Source organism: Schistocerca piceifrons, chromosome 3 (assembly GCF_021461385.2).
Source record: "Schistocerca piceifrons isolate TAMUIC-IGC-003096 chromosome 3, iqSchPice1.1, whole genome shotgun sequence".
NCBI classification, from domain to species: Eukaryota; Metazoa; Arthropoda; class Insecta; order Orthoptera; family Acrididae; genus Schistocerca; species Schistocerca piceifrons.
The window spans coordinates 458,115,979-458,142,624 of NC_060140.1; the positions used below are offsets into that span (position 1 = coordinate 458,115,979).

The window sequence follows — 26,646 nt, forward strand, 5'->3', positions numbered from 1 at the left end:
GGATGAATCTGTAGATGATACTAATCAAATTCTCTTCATCTATAAATGTATAGAATCTTAACGTATGTGTGGCAAATGAAGTCACATGTGCAAATCACGTGAAAGTTTTGCATCTGTCAAAGAAAAATAATAGTTGCAGTGTTTGATATTACTGACACGTTACGTAGCTCCTAAAGAGTTCAACGACACAAAGTTCCTTCAGATATGTAAATAAGATTAATGTCGCTGAAATGAAATGAACATGTATGCGATCATATCAGCAGACACCAAAAACAAATGGTGCACTTGCAGTGTGGTTCATGATGTCTTCGGATGTTTCTCTTTATTTTTTCCAGGATCCACAGCCGGCAACGCACTGGGTAGGTGTATACAATGCTACTAAATACGGCAGTGACTGCGTACAAGACACGGGAGATGGCTCCGAGGACTGCCTCTACTTGAACGTGTTCGTCCCTGACGTTCCAGGGGAGGGTTCAGGTTTTCCTGTGCTCTTCTGGATCCATGGAGGGGGGTTCACCTACGGCAGTGGCTCAGACCAGCAGTACGGACCTGACTTCCTTGTCTCCTATGGTGTCATTCTTGTCACCATCAATTATCGGCTTGGGCCACTAGGTGTGTATCTAGACCATGGGATAAGCTAAGTTGCTTCTCTTGCTTAGCTGGTAAACTTGATATGGTCTCCACTCTTCAAGTTTAAATTCTCGATCTATTCCACTTCCTTAACTGCATCAACGATCTACAATCAGGTGTGCCACTAAATATAACTGATAACTTAAAAGATGATCTACCTGCAGATAGATTCAAATGGTTCAAATGGCTCTGAGCACTAAGGGACTTAACATCTGAGGTCATCAGTCCCCTAGAACTTAAAACTACTTAAACCTAACTCAGCTACGGACATCATACACATCCATGTCCGAGGCAGGATTCGAACCTGCGACAGGAGCAGTTGCTCGGTTCCGGACTGAAGTGCCTAGAATCGCTCGGTCACAGCGGCCGGCCTGCAGATAGAACAAGTGCCATTGTGCAGTCAATGAAATTGAATTATTGCAGAAATAGTGGTTCAGATGACGTCAGCTAAGGAAGAAATGAAATGCAAGAAAACTTGTTCTGATACCAAAGTAACGTTTTACTGTCACAAGAATATCATACAGTATGTGGAGGTGAATATTTTAAATTTGGTGCAGCGCACAGAAAGAATCATCACACTTGGGATTATGTGCATACACAAAGAGCAGTTTTCCTTTGCTTTACACTAACTTCTGTTATTAACGAAATTCGAAAGAAAGTTTACTGTAATTATTATGTCTTATAAAAATTCGGGCAAGATGGAGACAGCCCGTAGGAAAACTGAAGAGACCTTTGTAGAAAGTGCAGCTGTATGAATATCAACAGCTCAGATGGAAAACTAGTACTAAGCAAAGAATAGAAAATTTAGAAACAGAAAGAGTATATAGAGGGAAAGGGAAATGAACTTGAAGGAAATATTATAGAAAGGGAAGAGCACGTGGATGAAGATGAGACGGGGACACGATAGTGCGAGAATAATTTGACAGAGCACTGAAAGACCTAATTCGAAACAAGACGCCTTCTTTGGGAAAGCCATCCAGGACAAAACTATTCCACCTGGTGGCAAGATAGGCGAAATACCCGCAGACTTCGAGAAGAATGCAATAATTACAATGTGCTGATAGGTGTGAATATTATCGAATTATCAGTTTAGTAAGTGATTGTTGCAAAATACTAACACGTATTATTTACAGAAGAACGGAGAAGCTGGTAGAAACCGATTTCGGAGAAGATCGGTTTGGGTTCCGGAAGAATAAATAGAGACGCGGGGCAATACTGACCCTACTGCTTCTCTTAGAAGATAGGATAAGGAAAGACAAACATACATTTATAGCATTTGTAGATTTACATAAAACTTTTGACAATGTTGACTACAATAAGCTCTTTGCAATTCTGAAAGTACCACAGGGAAAATATAGGGAGCGAAAGTTATATACAACTTGTGCAGAAAGCAGGCGGCAGTTATAAGAATCGAGAGACATGAGAGGGAAGCATTAAAGGAAATCAGGGAAAAATTGGTGAAGGAATTAACGTTCATGGAGAAGAAATAAAACTTTAGGGTTTGCTGATGGCAGTGTAATTCTGTCAGAGACAGCAGAGGACTTGGAAGAGCAGCTGAATGGAATGTAAAGTGTCTTGAATGAAGGATGTACGACGAACATCAACAAAAGCAAAACAAGTGTAAGGGATTATAGCCGAATAAAATCAAGCGAAACTGAGGAAACTAGATTAGGAAATGAGACGTTAAAAGTAGTTGCTGAGTTTTGCTATTTGGGCAGTAAAATAACTGATGATGGTCAAAATAGAGACGGTATAAATTATAGACTGACAATGGTAAGAAAAGCATTTCTGAAGAAAAGAAATTTGTTAAGTAGAAAGTCTTCCCGGGAGATATTTGTCTAGAGTGTAGCCCTGAACGGACGAAAACAGTTCAGACAAGGAAAGAGCAGAAGATTTAAAAATGTGCTGCTATAGAGGAATGCTGAAGATTAGCTGTGTAGATCATGTAACTAATTAGTCTATACTGGGTGGAATTGAGGAGAAAAACATTTGGTGCAGTTTGACTAAAAGATGGACTCGGTTGATAGGACAGATTCTATGACATTAAGGGATAGCCAGTTACGTAATGGAGGGAAATGTAGGAGGTTAAAATTGTAGAGGGAGACCAACAGATGAGTACAGTAAGCAGGTTCAAACAACTGTAGAGTGCAGTAGTTAGTCGGAGATGAAGAGGCTTGCACAGGATAGAGCAACATGATGAGCTGCATCAGATTGATGATCACAACGGGAACAACACCAGGAATACGGGAATTACTTTTTTGTTTCTTTTCATTGGTAGCTCATAAACGACAAAAAACACTTATCTGAAGCTGTGTATAAAAATTACTGACAAATCAATAGTCTCTCTGTCTCTGTCTCTCTATTCTTTCAATCTATTCCAGCTCTCTGTGATCCCATTAACCAAAAGATTTCCGTTTGGTGTAATAGTTAAGGAAGGCGGATCTCAAACAGATATGTTTTTGGTGAAATGAATGTCGAAATTCCATTAACCAAAGCACGCCAATTTCTTCCGCCCTGTACTATCTTCAGAAGAATATCCAGATTGGAATCCATAACTTGTGTGATGCCGTCAATCCATCTCATCCTTTCCTGTTCTCTTCTACTTGTGCTTTTGAACTTACTGGCACTAAGGTCTTTTACAGCTAATCATGTCCTCTCACGATGTACCCACAGTATGTCAATTTTTGTTTCAGTGCCAGACCGTTCAAGAAGCATTCTGGCTTTACTTAACTATAATACCGACCTAGTTGTTCTAAGGACTTTCCTCCAACACCACAATTCAAGAAAGTGTATTCTACGATGTTAAACCTTTCTTACGGTTCGGATATCGTATTCTAACTTCACAACTGGAATAACCATAGCCATTACTATACGTATCTTTGTTGTCCTTAACACATTGTTAAGATTGGTCTTTGCCCTTCTACCAAGTAACAAGCGTCTCTTGATTTCGTGGTTGCAGCCACCATCAGCAGTAGTCTGGGGGCCGAGGTAATTGAACGTAGTAAAAACTACCATTGTTCTTCCCCTTACATGTCATGAAGTCATGGATGTAGTTTCCAAATTTTTATTTTCTTCACATTGAACATTAGTTCAGCCTTTGCACTTCCTTCTTTCTCCTTAAGTAAGTGGATCTCTAATTCTTCTTTATTTACTGCCATCAGGATGGTATCATCAGCAAATCAAAGGTTATTTACTTTCATCCCAGGTAGTTTAATTCCGGTTTCTTCTTCACCTAACGCGGGATGCCTCATAATGTGTTCTGCATACATACTGAATGAACATTGTGACAATATGCACCCTTTCCGTACTACGTTCTGAATCTTGAACCATTTAGATGCTTCATACAGAATTCTCACTGTGGCTTCTTAATCATAGTAATTGGACACATATTATCCACAGCCGCTGTTTGTTGTAGACATAACAAATGAACCATTTTCTCGTGACTCATACAGGCACTGATATCCGATTTCTCCCCATACGTGCTGCGTGCGATTCACTACATGAGAAAACGGAGGAAGCGGTACCAAGTACGTTAAATCAGTTAATATCGTCGAAATTTGGAAGCGACGTCAGCACTGTTTTTATTTTTTTGCTGTCATGTCTGTGGTCTGTACCTTTATAAAGGATGTTCTCAGCCAGGAAAAGTGCTAGCATAACTATGTTCGTTGTCGCTGAGCGTAAACCTTCGTTCAGTAATAAGCATGGATAAAGGGAAGGAAGACTGTAGAGTTTCAATAGCGACGCCATTGTCATTTGATGGAAAACAAGTTCGCTATGAAGAGATTGCGGTTGTAATCGGACTTGCAATTTTTGAAGGAACCATTCTGGAAAGTGTGTTGAAATTCTAACTCCACCATGCCTGAACCTACCTATTTCTTGGGAGTGGTGATTGATAATATGAACTATTCCAAGAACAACAGGAGTATTAAAACAGTATCGATTAGACAGAAAAAACGATGTACACTTTGATAACACAGTTGAAACAATAGTGCAAGAAGATAGAGCTTCTTCTGTGCGTCCTTCTTTCCTAGAGGCTTTTGAAAGAGGTAAAAGTTGTGAATAATAAACTACAGATTTTAAAATTCAGTTGGACTGCCTTTCTTGTAGGATATTCATTTTACTATGTGTTGTCATCTCCCGCAATGCCTTATAGTTTTCTACTCCATAGCACTATCAGTATGAATGTATTGTCGCAAATCTTATCTTATTTGTGTCTTGCGTTTCTAATCAGTAGTCTATGAACTACACCTGAAGTGATTCGATGCAGGAGCGATTAGTTTCGGCTCAGAGCGTTCCAAACAAAGTAAAATAAGAGCAGTGGAGCTTCTTAGTTTAGCCTGTTTATTATTAACGAGTAATTTTTAACGTTTCCAGTATGTCCTTCTTACTTTCGAAAGCTTTCTTGACCATTCTCGTTCTACGTAGGTCAAGGATGTTATTCGTAGCAAGTTAAGGAATCTGAATTTATATTTTCGGAGTGTAGAGCTTACATGTATCCGTTATCAGAGAGTTTTTTAGTTCAATTTTAAAGTGCAACACATTATCTACGTGAAACGTAACATTGTCCAGCAGGTTGGGGGATACGTGTATGGAGCACGTATATTCCTTTCTTGTAACGCAATTTTGAATCTAAAGATGCCTTTAATTTGAGTTTGCCTAAGAAGTGACTACGTAACTTATTAGTGAATGGAAATAACTGTGTAAACTACTTGCTTCTGTAAACAACTTTTCTCTTGTATGAAACGTTTATTGAATGATGAAGAACTTAAGGAACTCGAAACATACTAAACATTTGGCACGACCTTATAATATTTTAGAATTTAAAGATTTTTATTCATTTTTAAGGATCAAATCACCACAATGCCTTAACAACACATTAAGTTACCTTTAAAATAAGACATTATACAGGGTGTAGCGGGTATAAGTGCAGATATTTCAAATGGTGACTGAGGACAGTGTGATGAACAAGTTTACATCAGTATTCACTTCATTTACCGACTAATAAATATAGCTATTAGGAGTAGTGTCTTTTTAAGTTAGTTAGTACCTCCAAGCAAAAGCAAGCCACTAGCGCTTCTTTTTCCCTGGGCAGCAGGCCTAGTGTTGAAGTGTGGAGACGTGGACGCGAAGCAATTAGTCTATAGAGACAGGCGTAAACCACTTATTGGTGCACTTACAGCCACCCAGAGAACGTCGTAAAGTTCGTGGGATGTTGGTGGGAAGACTGATCGACGCACAGAAAAGACTACGAACTCTCTGATGTGTGTTCTGTACGTATTAATATGCCACATATATAAATATCTGCACTTACACCCGTTACACCCTGTATAGTAGTGCGGTAACTGTGACGCAGCAGCAATCACTCGTGGCAGGTTTCCTTAGCACCGGCGACGAGGTGGTGCCTGGCAACGCGGGCCTCAAAGACCAGTTGCTGGCGCTGAAGTGGGTTGGGCAGAACATCGCGAGCTTCGGCGGTGATCCGGACCTAATCACATTGCACGGGCAGAGCGCTGGCGGCATGGCCGTCTCCTTCCACATGGTCTCCCCACTGTCCACAGGTCAGTTGCTCCACGTTTACCATGCGCTTTTCAGTCACGCCGTAGTGTGCCGAAATTTTCACCATTTCAGGTCATACACTTTACAATATGTTTGCATAAGCGAATAATGTTGTTGTTTATAACTGTATAACAGTACCATGAAGTAAAGTGCATTGGTTGGTGTTACGTGTGAGAGAAGATAACTATAGCTTCGTCCGACATATAAGGTTGTGGATTGTGAGACTGCTTTGGAAAATAATTAACCAGATGGGTAACCCACGTAAAGAAATTTTTTTTAGTCATCAGTCTCCTGACTGGTTTGATCCGGCCCGCCCAGAATTCCTCTCCTTGGCCAAACTTTTCCCTCAGCCTGGACTTTGCAATTATTTTCTGGATGTATTCCAATTTCTGTCTTTCTCTACAGTTTCTGCCCTGTACAGCTCCCTCCAGTACCATGGAAGTTATTCCCTAATGTCTTAACCAATGCCCTACCACCCTGTCACTTCTTCTTGTCAGTGTTTTCATATATTCCTTTCCTCGACGATTATGCGGACAACCTCATCATTTCTTACCTTATCAGTTCACATAATTTTCTACTTTCTTCTGTAGCACCACATTATGATTCAGTTCTCTTCTATTCCAGTTTTCCCACAGTTCATGTTTCACTACCATCCAATGCTGTGTTCCAAACGTACATTCTCAGAAATTTCTTCCTGTAGTCGAGGCCTATTTTGATACTAGTAGACTTCTCTTGGCCAGTAATGCCCTTTTTGCCAATGGTACTCCGCTTTTTATGTCCTTTTTGCTCCTTCTGTCGTGGGTTATTTTGCTGCCTAGGTAACAGCATTCTTTACCTCCATCTACTTCATGATCACCAATCCTGAAGTTAAATTTTGTCTCCGTTCTTACTTCTGCTGCTTCTCATTACTTTCGCCTCTCTTGGATTTACTCTCAATCCATATTCTGCACTCATTAGATTGTTCATTCAGGTCAGAATATCTTGTAATTCTTCTTCACTTTTACTGAGGATAGCCCTGTCATCAGCGAATCTTGTCATTGATATACTTTCATCTTGAATTTTAATTCCATTCTTGAACTTTTCGTTTGGCTTCGTCCTTGCTTCTACGATGTACAGATTGAACAGTAGGGGCGTAAGACTGTATCGCTATCTTACATCCTTTTTAATCCGAGCACTTCGTTCTTGGTCTTCCTGTCTTATTGTTCCCTCTTTTCTCATGTACATAAATCTAATATCCTATTAATAACTGATTGACAATTGCTAAGGAACAGAGGCATTGTTGGACTGAAATAATCACAAGGGACGATGGCCGACATGGAACAGAATACATATGTAATAGAGGTGGAGTGGTATATTTACGACGAAAAATGGTACAGATTTCACCACATCTGGAAGCAGGATAATAGACATAAACAATGTTTATGTTTGACACAGGTCAGATTCCAAACTTTAAGATGGACATCAGACTCTCAGTAAGGAATATACCCTCCTCGGCCACTAATGCACAGCCACTGGACCTGCTATTCATTCTGGATACCAAACTGTTGAGGAGTCCTGTGGGGACATTGTCGCACTCCTCTCTCAAGGCGGTTTTCTGTTCTTGCACGGTTTTGAGAGAGAATATTCTTTGAGAAATATGTCTGCCAAGAGCACCTCAGACATGTCCTAGGCTTTAGGTCCGGGGAGTACGCAGGCCGTTCCATGCGTTCAATATCTTCACTTCGTGTGTAACCGACACCTCAACGGTCCTGAGTGTACAGGCATAGCCTGTATACAGAGAGTCGAGAACTACCGAACCCCTGACCAGACATTATATAGGATAATCTCCCTGCAATACCCCTGTGCTGTGACGGTATGTCACGCTAAGGTACGCAGCTATTTACCGCCATTGTGCATAATGCCTGGTCACACTAAAGTGAAGTGAGAAAATTCATGGTATAGCGATATGCACATATACAGACGTCGGCACTGTCGCTTATGCACAGTATACAAGGGACAGTGCTTTGGTGGAGCTGTCATTATACTCTGGTGATCCACGTTTCACGTCATGATTATGGCTTCAAGACGGAAATTAACAGATATTGAACGCGGAATGATTGTTGGAGTTAGACGCACGGGACACTCCATTTCGGAAATTGTTGGGGAATTCAATATTCTGAGATCCACAGTGTCAAGAGTGTGCCGAGAGTACCACATTTCAGGCTTTACCGTTCACCATGGACAACGCAGTGGTCAACGGCATTCATTTAACGACCGAGAGCAGCGGCGTTTGCATAGAGTTGTCAGTGCTAACAGACAAGGAACACCGCGTGAAATAGCAGCAGAAATCAATGTAGGACATACGACGAACGTATCCGTCAGGACAGCGCGGTGAAATTTGGCGTTAATAGGCAATGGCAGCAGACGACCGACGGTTGTGCTTTGGCTTGCAGCGCCTCATCTGGGCTCGTGACCATGTCGGTTAGAACCTAGACGACTGGAAAACCGTGGCCTGGTCAGATGATTCCCGTTTTCGGGGGTAAGAGCTCAAATGGTTCAAATGGCTCTGAGCACTAAACTTCTAAGGTCGTCAGTCCCCTAGAACTTAGAACTACTTAAACCTAACTAACCTAAGGACATCACAAACATCCATGCCCGAGGCAGGATTCGAACCTGCGACCGTAGCGGACGCGCGGTTCCAGACTGTAGCGCCTAGAACCGCTCGGCCACTCTGGTCGGCTGGTAAGAGCTGATGGTAAGATTTGACCGTGCCGCGGATCCCACGAAACCGTGGACCCAAGTTGTCAACAAGACACTGTGCCTGCTTGTGGTGCCTCCACAATAGTGTGGGCTGTGTTTACATTGAATAGACTTCATCCTCTGGATGTTCGGATACTTGGAGACCATTTGTAGCTATTCATCTCTCCCTGGAGGCACCACCTTATCGTAGCACTGTCCGTGCGGGTGGGAGAGTTTGCGTGTTCCTGTGATGCTGAGAGCTATACCGGTGGTAGCGTAGCTACTGGCAGGTTCAACCTAGCCGGTCAGGTCTCAGCAGAGGAGCCAGACGAAGTGTGCCTCACAACGACCTACCGTCCTTTCCTCCCTTTCCCTTCCAGCCCCTTCCCTTTCCTTCTTCTGTCAGTCTCTTCATCGGTGTAGGAGGCGGGTAATATCGATAGGTAAACGCTTACGGCTTCTGTACCGACGAAGCAAGGCACCTGTGATGTGCCTTAAGGGCGTATGTCAGGATACTTCCAGCGGCATATGGCCATTCACTGCATCCCCTGCCTCTTGCCAGTCGTATCGGCCCTACGATCCACTGCCAACCAGAGGCGGAGGACGAGAGAGTGGATCCGCATATGCGCAACTGCTTGTCCACTTTAAATACCTTCACGCGCAGATGACTCCGGCAAAGTTTCAATGGACTATGAGCTTTGAAAGTCCTGCGGCGATGGAGTACTGATGGTGAGGCAAGGGTTTGGTGTACCTGAACCTTAGTTGGTGCTCTGCACGTTAGGCGGTCAGACGGTGATGGTCGTTCTGGTACTCGTGAGAGACGGGAGGACTGGTTCGGCAGCTCGTCAGACGACAAAGCAGCCCTATTTAGGATCGCTCTGCTTTCCCTAATCCAGGGAGGGGCCTAGAAAAGGTGGCCTAAACATAGCCCGTCTCAACCCAGCACAAGTGGCAAACTGCGGTCACTTGTTCACTAACATATGTGGTCAAAAAAATAATAAAATAAACAGTTACCTTAAATATCTAATGATTGAAGTCTGGAACGTCCGTACTTTACAGGATAACGACCATAATCAGTGCCCAGAGAGAAAAACAGGACTTATCGCAAGGGAATTTAAGTGAAACACATCTTAGTGACTCTGGACAGTTATGTCAACCGCTCGGAGGTTATACCTACTACTGGAGTGGAAAATCATCCACTGAAAGGGCGGAAAGTGGGGTAGGCTTTGCCATACGCAATAAATTGGCATGTTCACTAACAGAACTCCCAAAAGGTATCAGTGACAGAATAATAACACTCAGACTTCAGCTGGCATCCAAGAAATATCTTCACTTGATCAATGTATACGCACCTACATTGCCATCTCCGGATGAAAAATATAAAACGACATGGATGCATCCGCGATCTAAACACTGGCACCTTCTGGATTATGTGATAGTACGGAAAAAAGATCTTGGTGACGTACTGGTCACACGTGCAATGAGAGGCGCTCAGGGATGGACAGACCATCGAGTCGTGAGGTCCAAATTAAAGATAACTTTGAGGGCACCACGCCGAGCTTCACACAAAATACCAACAAAATTGTCCTGCAAAATCTTGGCCAATGATCGGACTATGAGAGCAAAACTGGATGAAAAATTTGGTGTCGATGGCCTTTTGATATCTGAATCTGCCCCTGTAGATGAACAGTGGAGTGCATACGCTAGCAGACTGCGTGGCTGTGCTTCAGAAGTCTTGGGAAAGCCTCAGAAGAAGCACCAGGACTGGTTTGACGACTCAGATCCAGAGATCAGAAAGCTAATTAATGATTTCAGAACCTCTCTTCGCACCCCTGATGATAACAAGCGTAGAGCAGCGCATTACAATCTTAAAGCGAAGGTACGTGCTCTCAAAGACAGTTGGTGGGCAAATAAAGCAAATGAAATACAGTTATATGCCGACACACACCAAACGGGCAGATTCTTTGAGTCCCTGAAAACTATCTTTGGTCCAAGAGTTGGGAAGATAGCACCAGTCTATAACAAAGATAAAAGTTGTCGGCTGACGCAACAGAGTGACATCCTGTCTCGGTGGGCGGAACATTTTAATGACGTTCTTAATCCCGACCATCAGACAACCGATATTCCATACATAGAAGCACTTGAAGACCTGCCAGTTGAGGAACAACTTGCGGATGCCCCTTCCTACGATGAATTCATTTCAGCACTGGCTAAGCTGAAAAATGACAAAACAGCAGGATTAGATAACTTGCCATCAGAGCTATATAAATATGGGGGGCCAAACATCTAGAAACCATTGTTTGCTCTGATCTTAAGGATTTGGGAGTATGAAATGATTCCACAAGACTGGAAAGATGCTTGTATTTCCAAGATCTATAAAGGCAAGGGTGACATATCAGACTGCAGCTCCCACAGGGGCATTTCTCTTCTCTCAGCAGCGGAAAAAGTCCTTGCCCACATAATTAACACCCGGTTAACACACTTTGCAGAAAAACTGCTACCAGAGACCCAGTGTGGCTTTCGCCCAAACAGAGGCACAGTGGATGCCATATTTGTTGTCAAACGAATGCAAGAGAAAAGCTTAGAGCAACATCGGCCTTTGTTCATGTGCTTTGTAGACCTGGAAAAAGCTTTTGATCGTGTCCCACGGGAAGCTCTCTGGATCATACTAAAGAAAACTGGGTACCCTGACAAAATTGTCGGTTTGATTCGGCAGTTTCATGAAAACATGATGGCAAAAATCCGCCATGAGGACAAGCTCTCAGAACAGTTTCCCGCGACATGTGGTGTAAAACAAGGCTGTGTTCTGGCTCCCACACTCTTCTCACTTTACTTCGCAGTTGTTATGAGAGACGCGACCAAAGCCTGTAGTAATCAAATTAGTCTCGACACAAGGACAGACAAAAGTGTCTTCAACATCTCTCGCCTCAGAACAAAAAGTCGCGTAACCAAACTATCCATCTTAGAGATTCTCTACGCGGATGATGTATGCATGATGGCTAATTCTTGCGAAACTCTTCAGACTTACATAAATCTGCTAAATGCCTCCTGCAGAAGATTTGGCTTAGCCGTTAGCATCACTAAGAGGCAAGTTCTCAAACAGCCACTTAGAGGTCTTAATGCAGATGACTCCAGTATTGAGATAAATAACAAACCCTTGCAAAATGTGTCAAATTTCAAATACCTGGGAAGCCAAATTAGAAGTGACAACAGCCTGACAACGGAAATCGCAGCGCGTATAACCAGCGCAGCCTCAGCCTTCGGTAAGCTTAATGACCGAGTATGGAAATCACATGATCTCAAACTACAAACAACAATTGCAGTCTACAAAGCAGTAGTATTATCCATCTTACTCTATGCCTCGGAAACCTGGTGCTGTTACAAAGCTGACATTAAGAAGCTAGATAAATTTCATCTTCGATGTCTGAGATCAATTCTGCGCATCAAATGGGAAGACCGTGTCCCAAACACGGAGATTTTGCGCCGCGTGAAACTGGCTGGTATTGAAGCTTTAATAATGAAACATCAACTGAGATGGAGTGGTCACATAGTACGCATGGATGACAGTAGGCTACCTAAAGCGGTGTTCTACTCGCAGCTCTCGTGTGGGAAGAGGAGGAAAGGTGGTCAACACCTGCGATATAAAGACACCATTAAACGCCACCTTGCAGCCTGTGGCATTCCAAGCAACCGTTGGGAGGAGCTAGCATTGCGCCGATCGGAGTGGCGATCAACTGTACATAAGAGCATCGAACAATTCGAACAAAAGCGTCTAGTGAACCTGGATGCTAAAAGAGAGCTCCGAAAATCTCAGCTCAAGCCTGTCTACACGTATACTTACAACTCTGCTGGTCAACTTCACTGTGCTTCATGCAACAGGATATTCAAAGCGAAATTCGGATTCGCGAGTCACATCCTAGCCTACTACAACAAGGACAGAGAAGACTGACGGAGTCGCTGTCGCCGGACACGGCGAGGAGGACATCATCATCACTCATGGATGTCATGTTCCGAAACAACGATGCAATTTTTATAGATGATAATGCGCCATTTCACCGGGCCACAGCTGTTCGCGATTGGTTTGAATCAGGGCGAATCGTTTGACCACCCAGGTCGCCCGAGATGAATCCCATCAAACATTTATGAGACATAATCGAGGGGTCAATTCGTGTACAAAATCCTTCACCGGCAACACTTTCAGAATTATGGACAGCTATAGAGGCAGCATTGCTCAATACTTCGGCAGGGGTATTCGAACGACTTGTTGAGTACATGCACTGCGCTGGAGAAAAGGAGGTAGACACCATAGTAGGAGGTATTCTATGACTTTTGTCACGTCAGTGTATAGCGCAATACCAGTGACGATCATGAACACTCCACAATAAATGGAGACCAGAATCAATTGCCACAGTGAAGCGACATTCGTTGGAGAACATCCTTCTGGACCACTGTTGCTGACCCCAACCAACATACTCCCAACACCAACAGACTCTGCGTCGACGATGACGTTGTTGAAGTGGGATACATTTAACAGGCCTCAGAGCATGCAAACCAGCCTCATTCAATCGCCGTGAAATGGTTCTGGTAGAGACATGTGTAATTGTAGTGGTTGCGAGGCCTGCAGCGACCTGGTTAGGAGTGAAAGAGATGTCTCTTCCTCTAAGCCTCTTGCGGTGTGGTGGTCCATCTATGACCACCTGCGTATCTTCGCATATTATTTCCACCTTCAGCGGGATGACGCTTTTGGACACACCCATTACTGTGGCTACAGTAGTGACACTTTGACCGGCTTCAAGCCGTCCACAATCGCCAGCACTGGGATGATGTCTTGCAGGCCTTTGTCGTACCGCATTAAATGTCGCACTAATCGTAATCAAAAAAAGAACTTCGCGGAACACCGTACTCCATGTACTGTCGAATGCATACAGACATTCGAGCACCGGCTTTGCTGCAGTTAACACGTTCCGCCCTCTACATTTCCTTTTACTATCATTGGCCGGGTGTTCCGTATTAATAGTCAGTTGTTTCGTAGCAACTGGCAATTTTTCCTTATAAAATGTCTATTTTTCTTTATCAGCTGTCGTGCAGTGTACTTAGAATACGTGTTTGAAGCTGCAGAATTGATTTCAGCAGTCCTCGAAACTTTAAAATGTTGATACTTTCTCAAAATCGACTGGATTATGAACGGCTTACTGTCATGACGCAATTACTAACCAAGAACTTTCTTCGCCTTGAAATGTTGTGTAGTTAGTTACATGTTCCATAGGTCATAATCACGATAAAGTTTATGATGTGGAACGTTTGGAAAGTCAGAACACACAAAAACTGAAAAAAATATTTATTTGGCAACATGGCGACCTCTTACAGATTTCTTTTCTCTAAGAGCGACTAACTACAAGCATTAAAGAATTCCTCTATGGTATAGGGCGTGGCAGGGAGAAACATCTTTAGTCTACATTTGAGAAAACGTCTGCTATCAGTTTAACATTTTATTTCTATTGGTAGATTATCAAACAGTTTTGCAGCTATGCATTTCATCAGTTTCACTGCCGAAGTTAGTCACCAAAGAGGAGAGCAGTTAATTTTTCCTTTTTACTGTTCTATTTGCTATACTTATGAATTTCGGGTGAATTGTTTATAATAAATTTTGGAAGTGAATAAATGTACTGTGAAGTTGTGGTTCATGTTTCCACCTGCTTCGAGAGATACATAAAAGATGCACATGTGTAAAGCCTACACATAATTCTAATTACTTTCTTTTGTGCATTGAATAGATTTTTGCGTAAGTTAGCAGTTACGTCAGAATATTATGCTGTAAGGAAATATGTAAAATGTCTTAACTTATTGACGCCTATATCCTCAAGATTGGCAATTACTCTTACGGCGAAAGTAGTCGAATCCAAAGAGTTCAAATAAATATAGTAAATGGTTTTCTAATTCAAGTTTTCGTCAATATGATATGTCCTTTTTACCTGATAAGCGAAAAGGCTGCTTGATGCGTTTATCACGCATTCCCCGTTGCGTCTGAATGTAATCACCCCCCACGCTAAGAGGCATAATATGACTCCCATCCACCCAACATTTGAGAACGACAGATAGGATCGCTACACGGACGAAATGTCTACTAACTTCTTTGGAAGTATGTACAAGAAAAATTACAACGGAGTACAATCGAGATTAGTGTTTAACGTCCATTTGAGGTTCAGGCCGCTAGACGGGCACTAGCACAGACAGAGGTTAGAGGAAGGAAGTTGTGTGGCTGCTTAAGAAATCATTCTTAGGAGGTACAGTAAACTTAAATCAGGATGACCATTCAACTCCCGGATGCATCTATAGAAATTAGCTCATATGTTTATACTAATTATGTGTCCAAATGAAGAAGGTGCTATAATCCCAACCATAACAAGCTTTTCATATTTCTAACAGGTCTCTTCTCAAAGGTCATAATTCAGAGCGGAAACTTCATCGGACAACCACTCTCCATGGAATGGGCCCGTAGGCACGCAATCAGACTTGGAGCTGCCCTGGGATTCGAGACTGATGACTCTCAACAGCTGGTTGATTTCCTACGCTCTCTCAATGCAACAGACCTGGTGGTTGATACGTCCTTGGTCCTGACAGATGAGGTATACAAACACAGTGTTTTGCATCTGTGACCATTAAATCATCAACATCAGTACAGGCCATCAAGGATTTAGATTCTAATTTCAGCTGCACTGTATTTATGGAACTGTCGTAGACCTGCAAAGTTTCGATAAACGCATAAACAGCAGTCCAAAATAGGTACTGAATTATTTCTAGATGTGTTCTCTCTGATCCACGTTAAGAGGTTAATTGCTATCTTCATTATCTGTGCAACGATGTTGTCGATTTACGAACAATCAGCACGAAACTGATGCGACGCAGAGTGGTTACAATGCAACGAGACCTCTCACTTGTAACGACATGGTCTTGGAAGATTTGTGGATATCTTTTTTTCTATGGGTGACGATTCATGATCGATAACACAGAGTTACTTTAAAGAATAATTTGCAGCAGTCTAACTGTATTCCCATAAGTAATTAACAGTAATTTCGTACCAAACGAGAAGTGCAAAGTGACGTACTGTACATTATCTTTCAGGTCCTCCACACGACACCTCACATCTCGTTTGTAGTGAGGTATACTTGAATGACTGATATAGCGGACCACGTCATAGAGACAACGATAATATACATTTGGTGAATAGTAGAGAAATTTTTAGAAAAGCTAAATTTCTGTTCTCTTGGAACATGTGATGTACCGGAGCGTTTATGGATACCGATTATTGACCTTAATTGACAAAAATGTATCTAAAATTACACTCTCCAGTAACATTACTGTGACCACCTCTCGAAATCCTGAATGACCATTTTTGCAGCCCGAACTCGCTGCGAGTCATGCAGGTAGAGAGTCAGTGAGGTTTTGGAACGTACTGACAAGGATATGGAATCATGCCGATTCCAGCGCCATAGTCAGCTACAACCGGTTTCTCAATTGCAGATCTGTGACGCTAACAGCTCGATCAAGGTGGTCCCACAGATTCTGGACTTGGTATAAATCAGGGGAGTTTGGTGGCCAGGGCAGTACGGTGGACTAATCCTGCTGCTCTTCGAACAATGCGTGTACTATACTGCGAGCTATATGGCACATTGCATTGTCTTGCTGGTAGATTCAATCGTATCGAGGAAAATCAAACGGCAGATAGGGTTGGACATGATCCCCAATGATAAATGGATACTTGTGTTGATCCATTGTGCCTTCGAGGATGACGAGATCACCCACGGAATGCCAGGATAATACTCCCCAGGCCATAACGCTAGCGGGGCGTTTGCTTTCACACGTTTCACACAGTACACGCCAACGGCCATCTGTCTGATGGAACATAAATTGTGATTCATCTGCAAAGGCCACCTGTCGCCACTCAGAGGAAGTCCAGCTGCTGTACTGGTGTGCACATTCCTGCTTCTGTTGCCGTTGAACAGCAGTCAGCAAGAGTGCATTAACCAAACACCTGCTCCGGCGGCCCGTACGCAGCAATGTTCGCTGCACACCCCTGTCGTCTATGAAGCATGGGCGCAACAGTTAGGTAGTTAGTTAGTTAGTTACGTGTTCCATTGATCAATAGCACGGAAAATCGTTATTATGTGGAACGTGTCAAATGCACGAGAAATGCGCACAGGAAACAAGGTTTTTTTGTTGTTTTTTCTTTACATTATAGTGTTATACCTAAATATTTCTATTATCTATCCGATTCCCTTAAATGGCACAAAATGCATATATTACATCTCCATTTACTCATATTCAAGAATTCATCGATGGTAGAGAAAGAGTTGTCAAGGAGGTATGATTTCTGTTCGTTTTTGAAACTATTACTGTCAGACATTTTATTTAACCTGGTAATATATCAAAAAGTTTTATAGCAGCATATTTTACCCCTTTCTGTGCCAAAGATAGGTTAAGTAAAGGATAGTGTAGGTCTTTCTTTTTTCCGGTTTTGTAATTACAAATGTAGCTGTTGATTTTAAACTGGTCCATGTTGTTGAGAAAAAAATTCATTACTGAGTAAAGGTACTGTGAAGCAGATGTGAGAATTCCTCACCTTTTAATAAGATACCTACAAGATGTGCGACTATGAACCCCACACATTATTCTAACTAATTTCTTTTGGGCAGTGAATTCCTTTTGCCTAAGTGTTGAGTTGCCCCAGAATATTATTCCGTATGACATCAGAGAGTGGAAGTATGCAAAGTATGTTAGCTTACTAATTTCTACATCCTCAAAACTGGCAATTATTCTGATTGCAAAAGTTTCTGAACCTAGTCGCTTTATGAGATCCAAAATATGAATTTTCCAATTAAGATTCTCATCTATATGTACACCGAAAACCTTACTATGCTCTACCCTGGCTACTGACTTCTTTTGATGTGTTATGTTTATTGAAGGATCTATACTTTTTACAGCAGAAAATTGGACGTGCTGTGTTTTTTCAAAGTTCAGAGCAAGCCCATTCGCAGAAAACCAATTAATACCTTTTCCAAAGACCTTATTTGTATCATTTTCTATCGGACTCTCTTTTACTGGATTAATAATTATGCTTGTATCATCAGCAAACATTGTCAGTTCAACATCTTGTTTCACATAAGAAGGGAGGTCATTCACATACATCAGGAACAGGAGGGAACCCATGGTCGAACCTTGTGGAAACCTAATGTAATTTCACCCCAGTTAGATGAAGTGGCAAACTCCTTTGAATCCCTTGAAGCATATAAAGAGACTTTTTGCTTCCTGTTCTATAGACATGACTTAAACCACTCATATGCTGTTCCATTTATACCATAGAACTGTAATTTCTCTAACATAATGTCGTGGTTCACACAACCAAATGCTTCCTACTGATGACATTTTACTATTTAAAGACTCTATTATGTGGACAGTGAAATTGTATATTGCTGCCTCAGTGTAACAGCATTTCTGAAATCCGAACTGTGATTTACTAAGTATCCCATAACTGTTGAGATGGCTAACCACTCTTGAGTACATTGCTTTCTTAAAGATTTTTGAAAATGCTGTAAGCAAGGATACTGGCCGATAATTATTGACATCTGTGGTTTCCCCCTTTTTGTTGAGAGGCTTGACAATGGCATATTTTAACCTGTCTGGAAGCCGGTTCTGGATAACGCCATTTTACTACGCACGATGTACAATGGTACACGAGAAGCTTAGGAACTTAGCTGTTTTGGATATGCTTCCGACCATGGCCCGAAAGCCCTTGATCATGCCCTTTTGGACTCAGATATATCGCTCCGTTTGCTAATTACAACGACTGCACTGTTTTCCGCGTCCCTGCGACGCCTTTACATACCCTCGACTGCTCGTGCTACAAGCTGTCGTCTGCGAGTTGTTATTGCAGGTTGACGTCGATTATAGTCGGTGGTCACATTAATGTGTGCAACATGCCATTGGATTAAATGTGTTCGAAACATATTACATCAAGGAGTATTCGGAGGTAGATTTCATTTTGAGATAGGGTTACGCATATTTCCTGCATTCGAAGAAAGGTAACAGAAGTCGTACCAAAAGTTACTATCTCAGAGTTGTTCAGATCCTTCAAAAAGAATCAACTGATTCTTTGTGGTATTTGGGTATTCTGGGTGAGACGTGGATTTACGATCTCAGTACCGACACAGTAATGAAATAAAATCCTGAAAGTCGGTGGTCCCGAACCAAGAAAGGGGAAATCGACTATGTATCCTGGGAATCAAAAGAATCTTTGCTATTAATAATCTTGAAAAGGGTAAGAAAAAGGTGAACGCTACCCAACTCTCCGGGAAAAACTTTGTAAAGAAATATGTAGAAGGTGGTCTGAATTTGATGTCAGCTTTCATTAAGGCAGTGATAGCTGCTTTGCCTACAGAAAACTGAGAGACTTCTCTTATGAAATAACGCAACATGACATTTAGTATCTTTTGACTTCTACCGATTCCGATATATACATAAATCTGTGACTAGAAATTCAGTACATTCGTTATGGCAGCCGCATCGAACTAATTAGCTGGCATTTTATTTTTCGAAGGAAGTGGGGCACAGAAATAACTGGTTAAAATGCCGCCGAATTACAATTAAACCAAAGATTATAGCTGATATGTCTTGTTTTCTCATGTTCATCAATGTCCGCAATTTTAGGTCCCTGCTTGAGTTACCTGTACTGCTTCTGTCATCTCACTCCTTTGCTACTCCCCATGTCCTCGATAATCGCGACATTGGCCTCTGCTACAGTGAGCTGCTGCGCAAATATTTGCTGTACTTTCTTTCACCTGCTGAAACGTTAGCGACAGTTTATCACTACTCCACTGTTCTTCGCTGTCACTTCAGATTTTTAGTTACGCCATTCTCTAGTTATTCAAAGCCATTCCAGATTTTGGGCCATGGAGAACCTAGCATTTGTCAGTGGAAGAAATGAAAGTTATTGTTTAATGTTCCTTTCACGAAGAGTTTCAAGGCGACGATTTATTACTTGAGATGACTCAACATCCTGACAGGTAAGCCGTATTCGTTTCTGGTTTCAGGAACAGGCGCTGTTCTCTTATTCTCCTTGGTGGCCGCACATTGAGCCAGAATTGGAGGATGCCTTTTTCTCGGAATCTCCTATTCAGATGCTCACCGATGGACGATTCAACCGAGTGCCTATTCTGACTGGGGTCACTTCCGCCGAGTTGGGTTTGTATCCACGAATTTCCAGTGTCATAATAAAAAGCACAGCGTAACGTTGGTGCTAGACGTCTCTGTACTGATAATAAACGTAAATGGTTGCCATTTCCCAGAACAGCCTGCTACCTCTAACGTATTGAGTTTCTCGTTACAGTTAACCCTTTCATGAATAAAATTTATTTAGCATATGTTTGAAAACTAAAAGATCAAAACCTGTCTTCTTTTCTGATAAATAATGTAATTTAAACACAAAAAATTTTAAGTTGACTGATTCTGAAAAAAGGTGAAGTGGGACACGTATGTCCCATGAACCCTACTAGATCCGTGTTTTCGTGTGGTCGTAGGATTTCCAGACCTCAATTTTTGACTTTAGAATAATTTTATAATGATGGAAATTATTAAAAAAAACTAGTACCAAAACACTTTTATTTTACTGACAATGAAAAATATGAAATATGCTACACAAGTTTTCAACATTTTATCATGTCTTTGACGTATCACACACCAATGTTTTCTACATTTTATGAAGTTTTCTGGAGCGTATACGTCCCACTACATACAAATTATTTGCAAACCACGACAACTACTGTTGTGTGTATTAATGTTTCAAAACAATGTCTATTATTTATAAGAAAATACGTAAGATACTTCAGGCATTTTTGGAAAGGAGAAAATGATGATTTGATCTGATTTTCGTGAAACAGACACTCTATAAACACACGTCGCTCCATTCGATCACTTACAGCCTTCGGCATAACCATCTCATGGTATGTAATACACACATCAAAAAAAGTTTTGCATCAGCTCGTTCCCAGAGCTCCTGAAGATAGACGTTGACTGTGGATATTGTATCACAGACACAGTCCCTTTGACTGTTCAGATATGTCACTAAACCCGCACAAAGATATAAACAACCATGCATGAGCAGCGTCTATTAGACGGAGTGTGTCCGGCAGCCGATCATTTCCAGTCATTCCACCAGGAAGGAGGTACACGACTCGTGTTGTCTGTAGTTCAACCATGCCTAGACGGTCAATACCGCGGTTCGATCGCGTCCGCATTGATACTTGGTGCCAGGAAGGTCTCTCAACAAGGGAAGTGTTCAGGCGTCTCGGAGTGAACAAAAGCGATGTTGTTCGGACATGGATGAATCCACAGAGACAGGAACTGTCAATGGTATACCTCGCTCAGACCGCACGAGGGCTACTACTGCAGTAGATGACCGCTACCTATGGATTATGGCTCAGAGGAATCCTGACAACTACGCCACCATGCTGAATCATGCTCTTCGTGGAGCCACAGGACGCCGTGTTACGACTCAAACTGTGCGCAAGAGGCTGCATGATGTGCAACTTCATTCCCGACGTCAGTGGCGAGGTCCACCTTCGCAACCACAACACCATGCAGCGCAGTTCAGATGGGGCCAACAACATGCCGAAAGGACCGCACAGGTATGGCATCACGTTCTCTTCACCGATGAGTGTCGCATATGCCTTCAACCAGACAATCGTCGGAGACGTGTTTGGAGGGAACCCGGTCAGGCTGAACGCCTTAGACACACTGTCCAGCGAGTGCAGCAAGGTGGAGGTTACCTGATGTTTTGAGATGGCATTACGTGGGGTCAACGTACGCCGCTAGTGGTCATCGAAGGCACCGTAACGGCTGTACGATACGTGAATACTATCCTCTGACCAATAATGCAACCATACCGGCAGCATATTGGCGAGGCATTCGTCTTCGTGGGCGACAATTCACGCCCCCATCATGAAAAAAAAAAAAAAAAAAAAGGTTCAAATGGCTCTGAGCACTATGGGACTCAACTGCTGAGTTCATAAGTCCCCTAGAACTTAGAACTACTTAAACCTAACTAACCTAAGGGCAGCACACACATCCATGCCTGAGGCAGGATTCGAACCTGCGACCGTAGCGGTCGCGCGCTTCCAGTCTGTAGCGCCTAGAACCACTCGGCCGCTCCGGCTGGCGGTCATTAGTCCCCTAGAACTTAGAACTAGTTAAAGCTAACTAACCCAAGGACATCACACACATCCATGCCCGAGGCAGGATTCGAAACTGCTACCGTAGCGGCCTCGCGGTTCCAGACTGCAGCGCTTAGAACCGCACGGCCACTTTGGCCGGCCCCATCATGCACTTCTTGCGAATGACTTCCTTCAGGATAACGACACTACTCGACTAGAGTGGGCAGCATGTTCTCCAGACATGAACCGTATCGAACATGCCTGGGATAGATTGAAAAGGGCTGTTTATGGGCGACGAGACGCACCAACCACTCTTAGGGACCTACGCCGAATCGCCGTTGAGGAGTGGGACAATGTGGACCAACAGTGCCTTGATGAACTTGTGGATAGTATGCCACGACGAATACAGGCATGCATCAATGCAAGAGGACATGGTACTGAGTATTAGAGGTACCGGTGTGTACAGAAATCTGGACCACCACCTATGAAGTTCTAGCTGCATGGTGGTACAACATACAATATGTGGCTTTCATGAGCAATAAAAAGGGTGGAAATGATGTTTGATTTGTATTGTAATTTCCGGTACAGGTTCCGGAACTCTCAGAACCGAGGTGATGCAAAAGTATTTTTGATGAGTGTATTTTTCTCCATGTTCCGAAAACATCTAGCTACATCCTATCACTAGGCAGACATAGACGTCCCAAAGCTCCAAACTACGTATTACTTTAGTGGGACAGATTTATCCCATCAGCTACGAAAGGGTTAAGACTAATTATGTACTGTTGTATATTCAATCATAATGGCTGTTACCTGTGTCTTTACCTGACATTCGTGTACAGGTTACAATTTAGTGAACGACGAAGACAAAATCAGCAATCTGAACAACACGTTTGTGGAGTCGGTGGGCCCAAACTTGCACTTACCAACACCAGAGCAGCAAGAGGAGGCAGCTCTTAAACTTAGGGAGTTCTACTTCGGCAACGACAGTATATCTGCGAAATCCGATGCTGACGAGCTTGTGGCTGTAAGTAAATCAGCAACTACACTTAGTGCATACATACTTATAAACTAAATACTTATTTATTTCCCATCATGTACGAGTTTGCTGCCCAGTGGCTACGGGTACATTGTGGTAACTACTACGCACAAAGGAAAGCAGCTTACAGTTTTAGAATAAGGCCTTGTCGTTACATAAATTGCAGGAAAACATATCAGTACAAAATAAAATTAAAGTTAAATGTGAGACCTGAGTTTCTGCCAGCGTAGACAAAGTTCAAATTGAAAGTTTACCGTCTTACCTCCTTGCCTAGGGACGCCAGATGAAAGCTGATGTCGTCAAGCCCTGAATCAAAATTGCGCAACGGATAACTGGGGAGAGGAGCTTGAGAGCGCTACCTAGAGAGCGTGTCCTTTCTGTACGATACTAGGCAAGGGGCTGGAGGACCCACACATAATTTTACAACTTGTAGCTCGGGTGTATTATATTCTAATCTGCACGCACATTTCTACGGGTAAGACGGAATTGCGTTGGCCAAATGTATACCTTCAAAGTCTCCCAATATTTTACATAGGACATTCACTATGTGAGGAGGATAACGGGCAAACTGGGGACCAGATACTTTAACACAGGTTGTCAAATTTCCAGAATTAAACGAACACATTCATTACCTTACACAATCCGAAACTGGAAATAAACGAGTTAGTACAAATATTCAAATACCTCTCTTCCATGCGTGAACATTGAGACAGACGCACTGAGGGTACGTCTGCTCACTTACCCGTCTTCTGTAACACTCCTCCGAATATGGCGGGCACTCGGAGGTCTTCCTGGGCCCCGGTAGAGGGGGTGGTCGAACCACTTGGCCGTGACCAACCTCTCCACCCCATATCTTGTGACACTGGAAAGTCTTTGACTTTTACCTGCCTGTGCTGTCTCTCTGATCCCCTAGCCGGGAGTAAGGTTGACACTACTATACTACAGAACTACTTCCCAACAAAGATTTGGCCACGCTTTACGGAAAGGTGTGAGGAGGATTAGGAAAGTTCATGTGCAGATTCACATCCACGTACAAGAAACGCATAATACACGACACATATAAATACGTATTATGAAGCCTGACACATTTCTTTCCACCCGCCCAAATGGGTTCTGTTGCACCCGCGGCCGGCTGCATCGTGTAATAAAATTGGCTGCGGAGCCGCCTCTGTTTCTACTTCCCGGTGCGAGCGAGCAGCGAAACCTGCTGCTTATAGAGCGGAAACTACTGTACCGTTCCAAAATGACCTATGGGTAAGCGGCCATGCGATGTCATCGACAACCACCGATATTTCGACAGGTGACCACGCTGTCATTTTTGAGGCAAAAATACAGCAAGTAAGCGATGTGCAAGTGAATTTAAAATCTCGGTTTGCAGAGAAAATCCGGAAAGATGACACACACACACACACACACACACACACACACACACACACACACACACACGCACACACACATACACACAAGCTCACACAGAGTAAACACTAGCGCCATCACACAGATGACCGACGACAGAAGTTATCGACAGTGAAAGGGAGAGATTTAATATTTTGCACCGACGCCCAAGCGTTTCCCAGTGGTTGATTTTCTTAGTTATATTGAACAGGGCGTTTTTAAATACATTCAGTGGTTGCAGAGGAGGCTAGGCCCGAGGCATGTCGACTGTTGAAATTTGAAAATTTGTGGTAAGGTCTTATGGGACCAAACTGCTGAGGTCATCGGTCCCTAAGCTTACGCACTACTTAATATAACTTACACTAACTTACGCTAAGGACAACACACACACACACACTCATGCCCGTGGGAGGACTCGAACCTCCGATGGGGACAGCCGCGCGGTCCGTGACAAGACGCGGCTACCCCACGCGGCCCTGTCAACTGTTCACAAAGGCACATCCACCCAAGGGTAATACAACAGCAGCAGATAGGACTGCTTTACGTTCATTTAATGTTGATCTGGATACTGCTATTTTACCTGCGGACAAGGACGATACTACAGTTGTTCTGGAGAAACAGGATAACGTTCAAAAGACGCAGTGTGTACTAAATGATTCAGCGTATCGGAAGATCGGTGCTGACACCACAAATCCTGGTGAGAAGAAATTAACAGCCTCCTGAAGAAAAGTTCCTTGTGCAGGAGACTGTCAAGAGTCTTAATCCTTACTGTGCTGCTCCCCCTGCGCTATAGGGCCTTCCGGAGATCCACAAAGGGAGGATTTCTCTGTGAGTAACATTGGTGCTCCGACATATCGTGTAGAAAAACACCTTGTTACTCCTTTGAGCCCGCTAGTTGGTCGGTACGAGTATCACATTAAGAACTAGGATGATTTCTCACGTCGATCTGCATTATATTACAGTTAGTTTTGATGTGGTCTCTATCTTCAATCGTGTGTCACTGTCTCCTTCGTTACGGTTAATTGAGGTTAGATTTGAAGTAACGAACCAGTTTCGACACGTGGTGACTTCCATTTACTTTTTGTTCAATGACTAGTACTATGAGTAAACGCCGGCTGGTCTGACCGAGCGGTTCTAGGCGCTTCAGTGTGGAACCGCGCGACCGCTACGGTCGCAGGTTTGAATCCTGCCTCGGGCATGGATGTGTGTGATGTCCTTAGGTTAGTTAGGTTTAAGTAGTTCTAAGTTCTAGGGGACTGATGACCTAAGATGTTAAGTCCCATAGTGCTCAGAGCCATTTGAACCATTTTATGAGTAAACAAGTGGAGATCCGAAGGGAAGCCCGTTGTCACCTGTTATTGCAAATTTGTTGAAAGACGTCAGGGAACATGTTTTGGAGTCGGCGGCTTTCAGACGTTTGTGTACGATACATTTGTTGTGTTGTCTTATGGCAGTGATAATCTGAACGACTTTTTAGAAGACCCAAATTCAATCCGCCCGAATATTCGTTTCACGATGGAAATGGAAATGGATGACTGCCTTTCCATCCTTGATGTTTTGGTATGGAGGAAGATTGATGCTACGTTGGAAGATGCTGTTTATAGGAAGCCTACACACTCACTTATATCTACAGTCTGATTATTGTCACCACGCGGCTCGGCGTGAAGGGGTACTTCATACCTCGGTTCACATGGCCCGCGTCATTGCAGATCCTGAAAGATTGTCAGCCGAGTTACCCCATACTGAGGTCATCTTCTATCAGAATGGATAAAGTGAAAGACAGATCAGACTAGCGCTGCGCTATCGACCAACAGTGCACCGGGTGAGTGATGATACTAGCGAGTTGGTACCAAGGTCTACGGCCATTCTGCCGTACGCAGGGGCATCTCTAAGACTGGTCATATTTTGCGGAAATATGGTGAGAAATGTTTTTTATGACCTCCATCTAAGGTTAGGGCCCTTTTAAGTTCCATTAGCGTTCTGGCTTGCTTAGGGCGCTGTCGCTCGTATTCCTTGCTGTTGTGGCATGCCATATATTGGTCAGACTGACAATGACTATCAGTTCTTACAAGAACTGCCATTACAGGTATCCTTAAAAAACAGATA

General features: G+C 43.0%; 1 protein-coding gene across 1 annotated transcript in view; it reads left to right on the forward strand.

Moving 5' to 3' along the window:
- Positions 1-26,646, forward strand: part of LOC124788741 (cholinesterase-like) — a 75,263-nt gene that overhangs the window by 3,259 nt on the left and 45,358 nt on the right. The window contains exons 2-6 of the mRNA XM_047256023.1: positions 336-612; positions 6,003-6,188; positions 15,331-15,530; positions 19,992-20,142; positions 22,949-23,133. Coding sequence (XP_047111979.1) covers positions 336-612; positions 6,003-6,188; positions 15,331-15,530; positions 19,992-20,142; positions 22,949-23,133 — 999 coding nt within the window. The remainder of the gene's footprint in view (positions 1-335; positions 613-6,002; positions 6,189-15,330; positions 15,531-19,991; positions 20,143-22,948; positions 23,134-26,646) is intronic.